Source organism: Diadema setosum, chromosome 11 (assembly GCF_964275005.1).
Source record: "Diadema setosum chromosome 11, eeDiaSeto1, whole genome shotgun sequence".
In the NCBI taxonomy this organism is placed as follows: domain Eukaryota; kingdom Metazoa; phylum Echinodermata; class Echinoidea; order Diadematoida; family Diadematidae; genus Diadema; species Diadema setosum.
The window spans coordinates 17,686,390-17,696,715 of NC_092695.1; the positions used below are offsets into that span (position 1 = coordinate 17,686,390).

The 10,326-nt window shown below is 40.6% G+C and overlaps 1 protein-coding gene across 1 annotated transcript; it reads right to left on the minus strand.

Moving 5' to 3' along the window:
* Positions 1-4,870: 4,870 nt before the first annotated feature.
* LOC140234592 (echinoidin-like) lies at positions 4,871-9,540 on the minus strand. The gene is made up of 3 exons (XM_072314620.1): positions 9,416-9,540; positions 8,055-8,223; positions 4,871-5,113 (listed from the first exon to the last, which is right to left on the minus strand). Exons 1-3 carry the CDS (start codon positions 9,538-9,540, stop codon positions 4,871-4,873), a joined length of 537 nt encoding a protein of 178 aa, XP_072170721.1.
* Positions 9,541-10,326: the final 786 nt, after the last annotated feature.

Genomic DNA, 10,326 nt, shown 5'->3' on the forward strand with positions numbered 1-10,326 from the left:
CCTGGGCTATTTTCATTTGGCTTCTACGCGTGTGATTCAACGATGTATACACGCCGCTATTGAGACGGTTTCGCGGCTCTAGGCAACAGGATTGTGTACACGTCTTTGATATGCTAATAAGGTGGCTGCTGGTATTACAGTCATCTGGTGATGGGGGTGGGGGATTGAGAGAACAGTGGAAGATTGGATGATGTTCATGTCTAGCTGGGGCTAGTGGAGCGTGGCGTCTCGTTCAATAATAGGTGGTGGAGAGGCGGTGTCTGCCTATCAAGTGGCAGGTGGTGGCAGCGGTTTTAGTGGTTATGTGGTAGTGAGTAAGGTGGGTGGTGGTCCAGATTGTGCAGGTAGTCGGGGTAATAAAGAAGGGGTGATGGTAGGCTCTAAAGGGCTCACACCCATAAATATTTCCCCATAGGGATGTGCGTTAAAAGTCAAATTTCAAAACATTCTGTAAAACAGCTGGGAGAAATGAGGTGTTTCAGCTTCACTAACCTGGATAAGTTAGATATACCCTTTCATCCATCAAATTCTCAGGGTGGATAATTCAGTTCAAATTCTGTCCAGGGGTCCGCAAAGCCAGACTACGAGTTCTTATCACTAAAAATCACCCATTTTCCGTACGCGTACCCAATGAAATATAGTCCCCTCAAATTCCACCAGAAAAGCTTTCATCTTCCAACCAAAATGCAATTTGTAGAGGAATTCATACTCAATATCTACAGCTATTCAGTTTTTTTGCCAAACTACATCATTGATTTTTAATCATTTTTTTTTTCATTTATTTTGGTATCTTTGGTACGAATTTGTGAAGGGGCCTGGGGCATTCCCTTGTATTTACGGGTGTGAGCCCTAAAATGATGGCCAGGAGTCGCTGATCTGACACAGAAGTGATCGAGTGACCGTCGTGTCCGTGATGAGGACTTGCATATTTTGACACTGATATTGCGGAAAAGAGAGCGAACTAAATGATGGTGTGTTTGTCAAACTTCATGTGAATTTTGAGAAGGGAGGAGAGACATAACAAACAGAAGAAACGAACAGCGCCGACTGGGGCAGTTGTATGATGTTAGCACATTATCATATTGCAGATATGCGATGTTATAGGCATAAAAAGTAAATCTAAACGTTGCGTTCATTTTTTTTTTTAAATTCTGTTGTCATCATTATTATCATGTTTTCATTATTAGCATTATCAATATCAACATTTTTGTAGCTTTTGAAGCTTGCGTATTCTGGTAAGATTCACAAACATCACGAGTTGAATGAAAATTACATTTTTGTATACTATGATGCAAGTGTCGATTAGTCTTAACAAACAAAATTGATCATAATCATGAAACAGAAGAAAGGACAAAATGTTATCAGACATCTAAGCTCGATACTATCCTGGCATACAAGAACCACGAGCTCGACTCAAGGCAAATAAGGCCCACAAGCTCGACTCTATAGGCAAAAAAGGCGCGCGAAACCAACATTGCGCATATTTTGTCCCGAAATGTAATGTTGGTCTTTTTTGCCTATGACATTGTGATTGTGTTGAGCTCGTGGACAGTGTATAGCTCATGGGCCTATCTTACTTGATGTCGAGTTCATGGGCCTTGTAAGTTTCTATAGCTCTTGGGCTGTATGACTCGAGGGTGTAAGTTCGTGACGTGCACCCGACATTTTTACCTCCGACATGAGATTATCTACTTGATACACATTTTGCCCCAGACACTTTTCCCTGACATTTTTATTATTGATATTTCCCCCACACCTTACCCTTGAATTTTCACTGCTGACATCTTTACAACCTATAATTATTGTTATTATCCATACAGAGGATTTTGGGAGCCCAAATACGAGTGTTATTTTGTCGACGCACCTCATAACCTCCGACCCGCTTAGAAAGTTTGTTGAACTCGACCAATATTTTTTTTTTTTTTTTTTTTTTTTGCCGAGGCGACCAATATTTAAAATATTGGATGGCAAGAGGGGGATTTCCCAAAGTTTTTATAAACTGCACCGTGATTGGCTGAGATATATACGAGATGACTTGAAATATGAAGTAAAAACGTCTGTGATTGGTCAATCACGAATTAACTAAAATATCGTTCTTCTAAAATTCTGCGTTTATACAAACAAATTTCATATATCAATTAGTTGAAATTGTTTTGCGTACAATTTTTCAAAATATCACTTTCATACCAGGAAATATTAAATTTAGGTTTGATGAAAACAAGTTGCATTTTTTGTGCAGGCGACGATTAATCAGCTCAGCGCTACTGCTAGATAGCCCGCGCGCGAAATACAAATGGTAAGCACTATTTTGGCACCCGTCCCGCTTCATCATGAATATTCATCAGGCAGTAAGATACTGTACTAGTTAATGGCAGAACGCTGGATACGTGCAAAACGTATCGCCGGGAAATGTAAAAATCTCGAAAAATTGCATCAGCGGGGAATGTTAAAACGTCTCGCCGGGAGATGGAAAAATGTTCAGTTTTGCCGAGAAATGTAAAAACGCTGCCGGAAAATGAAAAAATTATGTATTTCCATGGTATAATACGGATACATGTAGATGATGAATATTCATGATGAAGCGGGACGGGTGCCCAGATAGTGCTTACCTATACGAATACAGTACATGTAGCCGGCCGCCGCCGCTTGCATTTACATGCATAATGTGTTACTAAGTACAGTATAGTAGGCCATACAGTTTCTACTGAAGTATTAGTAAATCTTTCACGATCTACGGTAGATGTGACGTGAATTGTGTCTCAGATCTCGGATACCAGAAAATCTAATTCTGGTCTAAATTAGCTAGATCTCGGCCTAACAGTAACATGACGGCTACCATGGATACATAGATCACTGTTTTATCAGGGAATGAAGTAGATTAACTTGCACTGAAGAGTGTACCGGCACCATACCCCATGTCAAGATCAAGTACAGTAGGAGACCATACAGCACTTGGAGACAAAAAGGGTAAGTGAAAATCTTCTTTGCTAAAATCCTCTGTAGGATAATAATGATAATATTGGATGTCCTATTTTCGATTAATACAAGGAAATATTGGACTCGCTAAGCAAAATATTGGACTCGTCTTCGACTCGTCCAATATTTATGCATAGTTCGTCTAATATATCCTTGTATTAATCTCAAGGCCATCCAGTTATATAAATATTTGCGCCCGTGATGTCTCCGGACTGTCTCCGGACAACCTGGGGTATTGAGCCTTTTGACAAGGCCTCGCGTGGAAGTTATATACTAAAACGTGGAGCGGCTGAAATCAGACTAATCGCGAGATCTCAGCTGAACTCTCGGGTCATCCACTGGGTCTTTTTGTTATCATTGGTTTTGATTTCATCTTTTACCAATATTATTTCCAATGCCAATAGACCGGTCCAATAACATATTCAAATTCATGAATGTTTCTTTCGTCCTGACGTATACGTGTGGTATACAATTACTAACGATCTATTCTATTCATCTATACCCCCCCCCCCAAAAAAAAAAAAAAAAAAACCAAAAAACCAAAAAACACACCACACTTTCAATACTTAAAATCCAGTTTGCATACATTGTATAGTTGTTGGTATACGTTGGGCAAACCCACTGGTAAGCTTTCCTGTTGTCAGGAAGAAACATTGTCACGAATGCAGGCATGAATATTGAATATGTAAGTAAACCTGTTGTTTTTTGTTTGTTTTTTGTTTTACTCTCTACCTAATGATAGCGACCAATCAAATCATCCCTATGACGCCAGCCTATTATACTATGCAAAATATATGCAAATGAGTTTAATCAACAATGTTACAAGTTCAACAAACGAACACAACACACACGGAGGTCTCTCTCTCGTACTCGAATTCGTTGAACTTGTATATACCTGCGCTATGTACACTGTCGGTAGAGTGTGGATGACTTTGTGGATGGCGATGAAGAAGGCTTTGAACTTTGAACTTCCTACGCACTTTGTTAAGGTTCCTTCCATACTGTGACATCTTTGAGTATTATATTCATAGTATGTGTTATGTAATGTGTCGACAAGAAAAGTAAAAGAAAAGAGGCATCGTGGAAGCACGAAATGGGTCTATCATAAAATTGAGAGCGATGCATGGTGCAGCAAAAATGCTCTCGACAGCTCTTCCCACGTGTTATCTTTTTGTCTTTTCTCCAGGCAACAAGAATGGTTTTAACAAAAATCAAACTATTCCAACTTGTTCTTGCGTAGAGTTGTTTATATTGCAACTGATTTACAGGTGTCATATTCACTACATTTTGTACTGATCTAGCTTCCGCCCGATACTAGCAATGGTTCTGATCCCTGCTGTAGCAGCTATCCATCTCATTCAATCGTGAGCTCTCTCCCTCTCTCTCTTTGTTTTGTGTCATGTTCAGTGTCGTATGTTCAGTGTCGTATATTCTTTAAACCATTGCCAATTTTCTACTAACAAAACATAGTTCAACATCCTTCCACTTTTCTTTATACGACGTACGTAGACGAAAACACGTGCAAAACATATTTATGTTATGATAGATAAAACTGATTTTATTAGTCAAGTGACGAGATACCGAGCGCCTGTAATTTGGAAACTCATCATCTCAATTCAAGACAATGTAGAGTGATCAAGTATTAGCCAAGAAAGGAGAGAAAATTAAAGACTCGTCAGTGATATTCGTTTCAGCTCTTTCAAAAAAAAAAAAATCAGCACTGAAATTATTTTAACCCTTTTCTCCCTCAGAATAATGATAAATGATATAGAGGCTACTAATTGTCGTGAAATAATGGTTGATCCATTCGGTTGTCAGACTGATTCACCCGTCACTGGTGACCGCACATGCGCCTCATCCCTCATGCACACCGGCAACTTCTAGGACAGGCATTTTAGGCGCGCATTTTGCACATGAAATGGCGAACATTAGATTTAGGGTAACTGCACGCGATGTCGTTCCACTTGTCCGGGTTGAGGCGAAGTCCGATATGCACGCAGTCTTCGTTATCTGTGGGGCCGGCGTTGTTCGGCTCTCCGGATAGCCAGGCTCTGAAGTTATATTGAGTTCCGTCACTCCATACCATCGTGCCCTCTCGCTGAATGTCATTCAGTCCTATCCACATCCTAGAGTCGCTCTGTCGAGTGAGGACAGTGTGGACCTTTATCATTTATTTCAGTGTTCACTACTTTCATGAGGTTAACTGCTCTTAGACCACACAATTTCCATAAATACATCTGATATATTGGGGAAACAAGAATGTTGAATCCTTTATGAATATGTTAATGAACTGTTATATTGCAATGATAATACGCTTGTAGTCATAAACAGACTGTGGTTTATCCCACGTTTTCCATTTTCAGGGACGACAATGTTATTCAGGTCTGAAACAACCCCGTAGAACCCGTATTCGCGGTCATCAAGCTTGACCAGGTAACAGAATAAGGATCTAGCTTAGCGTTGAATTTTCATTTTGTAACGTGATGACATCGTGAGCTGTTGTCTTGCTCTTTAAAAATGTATTCAGGGATGTGGTCAGTTAATCTGTATTATTTGTAGATTCTACCTTGTTCTCATTTCATTGGGCCTGCTGTAATTATTTATGATCGCCCATGTCTATAGGTCTACATGAGACTGTATACTGTAAACAACGGCGTACTGAGGAGTGGGGGGGGGGGGATGGTCACCATCACCACGATTACAAGCCCATAACCGGACCGGCGCAGCCTTGGGGGGGGGGGGGGGGGGGGGGGAGCTTGGTGCCCCCCCCCCCCACACACACACACACGCACACTTTACAGGGATCGGATGTCCCATGCACTCTTTTGCATGAAATATAAAGTGGGAGGGAAGTGGCAGCAAAAATATGAAAACTTTTTGTTCTTGTTGTTGCTTTTTTTTTTGCTTGTCAGATGACTTGCGGCGGAAAATCAAACCTTAAAGGGGAAGGCTAGTAACTGAACAGTGGGAATCAGTGGGAATGCTGGAGGATGATTGCTCCATTCCTTGTGGAATTCATTAAAGGACAAGTTCACCTTCATTAACATACGGATTAAGAGAATGCAGCAATATCATTAGAACACATCAGTGAAAGTCTGAGGAAAATTGGACAATCGATGCAAAAGTTATGAATTTTTAAAACTTTTGTGTTGGAACCGCTGGATGAGGAGACTACTAAGGCTCGTGATGTCATATGAGTACAACAGTATAAAGAAAATTCAACATATTTTCACTTTTTTCGCATAATAAAAGAGCACTTGACTTGCCTATTTCTATAAGGCAATGGTAATAATATTACCCATAACACATGTCAGTAACGAGTCAAGGGAATGTGTACTTTTTTCACTGCAAATGCCTACTAAATAGTGGGGCCTATCCCCGGCGTATATAGACAGGAAGGGGGAGCGGTTATGAGATCGTGAGGGAGAGAAGCAAGCGAGGGGGGGGGGGGGAGGATATGGTAGGGGGATTTCCCCCTCCCACGGTGAAATCTTTTTACATTGAAAATTTTGACATTTTACAGTCCAAAAACTGCCGTTTGTAGCTATATTCTTCGCTTTGGAAATTAAGGGGGGGGGGGGGCACACCGGGCGCAACTGCTGTCAATCACTGGCAGCAACATCAGGAGAATGGCATAGCGATTAATGCGAGCGAGCGGAGCGAGCGAGCTTGAAAATTTTGACATAATACTTTTACAGTCTAAAAACTGCCGTTTGTAGCTATACTTCTTCGCTTTGGAAATTAAGGGGGGTCGCACCGGGCGCAACTGCTGCCATTCACTGGCAGCAACATCAGGAGAATGGTATAGCGATTAAATGCGAGCGAGCGGAGCGAGCGAGCTTGAAAATTTTGACATTTTACAGTCCAAAAACTGCCGTTTGTGGCTGTATTTTTTTGCTTTGGAAATTAAGGGGGGGGGGGGCACACCGGGTGCAACTGCTGGCAATAATTGGCAGCAACATCAGGAGAATGGCATAACAATTAAATGCGAGCGAGTGAAGCGAGCGAGCTTGAAATTTTTGACATTTCACAGTCCAAAAACTGCCGCTTTTGGCTGTATTTTTTCGCTTTGGAAATAATATTAAGGGGGGCGCACCGGGCGCAACTGCTGTAAGTTACTGGCAGCAACATCAAGGGAATGGCATAACGATTAATGCGAGCGAGCGAAGCGAGTGAGCTTGAAAATTTTGACTTTTTACAGTCTCAAAACTGTCGTTTGTAGCTATATTTTTCGCTTTGGAAATTAAAGGGGGGGGGGGGGGGCACCGGGCACAACTGCTGGCAATTACTGGCAACATGCAACATCAGGAGAATGGCATAACGATTAAATGCGAACGAGCGAAGCGAGCGAGTTTGAAAATTTTGACATTTTACAGTCCCCAAAATGTCATTTGTGGCTGTATGTTTTCGCTTTGGAAATTAAGGGGGGTCACCAGTCACTGTCGTTTCTCAGGAATGATTCAGGAAATGGAGGGGGTTCAATTATGGCGATATAGTTTTTGTTATTGTTTGTTTGTTTGTTTTCGTACATAATTTGCAGATGGTCCCCAGTTACTCGCGTCATAGCATGTTTACATGTAGGCCTATGCTATTTGACGTTGTCAACGTCTGAGCCATACCGTAAAGTGTATGTCGATATTACTTTCTTCGCGAGCGAGCGCTTGAGATAATTATGTATACATTTTCCTACAAGATAGAATACTGTTCAGGTCTGTTACCTGTCTGAAGGCCGGCGTACAAACGTCATGCAATATGCCAAAATTGATACGATCACATTTCTGCTTCCTCCATTTTTTTCTCCAAAATTCAGGGGGGGGGGGGATGATTGTACAGGCCATCCCCCTCCTCCATTTCAGGGGGGATATATCCCCACCCCCCCCCCCCCGGGATTTACGCCCATGACTGTAAAACCAACCAACAAACAAAATCAAACAAAAACGCCGTGTTCGTTTGTGCATCATCGACATGGCTACTCAGAAATCAATCATTGCTCTGCTTTATATTTTTATTCTTGTAATATTTTGTGTGTCTCTGTATTGTTGTTGTTATTGTTGTTGTTAAATTGTTTCCAACCTCACCTGCACTCCACACTTAGACCTGAAGTAGTTGTACACGAAGTTCTGTTCCGACTGAGAATGGATCGACACCAGGTGCGCAGTGGCACCCTGGCAGATTGCTCTGTTGAGCGGCCTGAAAGTCTTGCAACGGTTTTCGGCGGCACCCCATGTCCGTTGTTCGTTGAAAAGTCTAGCAAATCATTATAGCAGGATTGACCATTATGTTATTACTCGCAAGGATGATGACCAAAATCACAGAACAGACGACAGTGACAAGTGCGCAAATTTCCACACGTCCTACAGGTAAAACATAGTTGAACCGACTAAAGATATGGGGGGGGGGGGGGTTCGCTGTGAAGTACATAATCTGTAGAGGCTTATAACAATGCATAAGTTGAATGCAGTTTAAGGCGACAGCCAGGATAAGGAAGACTTTGTTTTTGCTTTTGAAACACATGCTTATATAACACATATATAACCAAGAAAATAGTAATCAATGGCGGAATCTATTAAACTTAAATCTTATAAAAAGACTGCACAGATATTGTTGTTGTTTTTTTGAGTATTTTTTTTTTAGATGAACCTACATACATTGATATACATACACACATACAACGAGTGGTGAATCTATCGTGTAACAAAAACAAAGTCCTTTTCCGGCGATACTATCATAGTCCTGAAACGAAATTGACTTTCAGATTTTGTTTTCGAAAAAAGTTGGCGTCTTTGTTGATCTTTGAGCACATTATGTAAAGGCTGTGTTGGATATGAAATGCTATTTTTTTTTTTTTTGGGGGGGGGGGGGAATGTTACAAGGTCGGAGACCTGTATAGTCGAAGACCGAAGGGACTTTCACAAAAATCGTGACTAATATTACAACAAAGGACAAAATTTTGTGTCAAAAATTCGATACAGCCTTTTAATACTGAAAATAATGTGCAAAAGAAAAAAATGAACGCAACTAACAAAGTTAAAACAAACTGTAGGAAATCCTTTACTCTTATTCGCGTTGTTTGTATTACCTATGTATATTGATTGGAAATGAAAAAAAAAACCATGAATGAATGAATGAATTGTTCGTATCGTGAAACGAATATGAATATATAAATTGCCTAGATTAGAATTTGCTTGAAGATAACTTTGATCAAAGTTAATGTTGAAGGTTCGCTCGTGAAGATTTGGGTTTTATTCTGTCATCCTTGTCGCCATCGCTTTCCTTCGCTGTGATTTGCCTTAATTTCTAGTAGGAATGTAGCAAACATATCGTCAAAGCTCGATGACTATATAACGAACGCGAACTAGAATGTACTAAAATTATTTATTTACTTTTAGAATACCTCGTCAGAAATCTGAGATGAATGAGTAAGTTATATAACTATTACCTGTAGCAGAAGTTACCGTTTCGCCTCCAGCTTGACGGGCAGGCGGCATCCACCCCTCTCGGTCCGGAGAGCACACCGGTGAGGAGCAGGACGACGAAGGTGGTAGCAAGCTTCGGAGTAGCCATCTTGATGTCAGGAAAACACACGTCCGGTGAGCATAGGTCTCCTTCTGTCTTTCTCCTCGCAGAATATCCCTGGTTATATAGTATTATATGCGTGTGTTTCTGGTACGCCGCCGCGTACGTGCTTTGACAATTCAGGAGCGGAATTACTTTGAATAGTCCGATCCATGAAGTCCAAGTTTCACGTGTCATGTTTCAGCCACTTAAACGGCAATCTAACTTATTTTGTTGCACTCAAAACATTGAAAACAAGAGTGAAATACCATCGATCTTCTTAAATGTTTTCCTACCAACTCTTCTTTTTCTCAAAGGTTTCGAGATTAAATTTCTGTGTGTTTTTTCATGGATAACAAAGTAAATAAGAAGAAGACATATTATTATTCTACTAGGCAAATCCATTCTTTTTATTACAGATAGCGATTGGGGACACCTGTCAATCAATTTGAGAGAACCACGCAAACTTGTTCTGCTTTACAAAATATGAGTAAGGAAAGAATAGGTATTGAGAATGATATCGGGCGTTTTATATCACATAATTTACAGCAGTCATTTTCTGCAATGAGTTATGATGTCAATGATACGAGTGAGGCTGGTAGTATCATTTGCCCATGATTTTGATATTTCTGAAAAGGTTTATCTTATTTTATCTCACTCCTAGTTTTCCCAGTTTGAAATAGTGGACCTCTCAACTCCCTCCACACCGTATCTCCTATTTTGTAGTGGAGTATTTTCTGGAAGAAGTATATTTTCAAAGTTAAAATCGAATACAACTTCTTTTTTTTTTCTTTT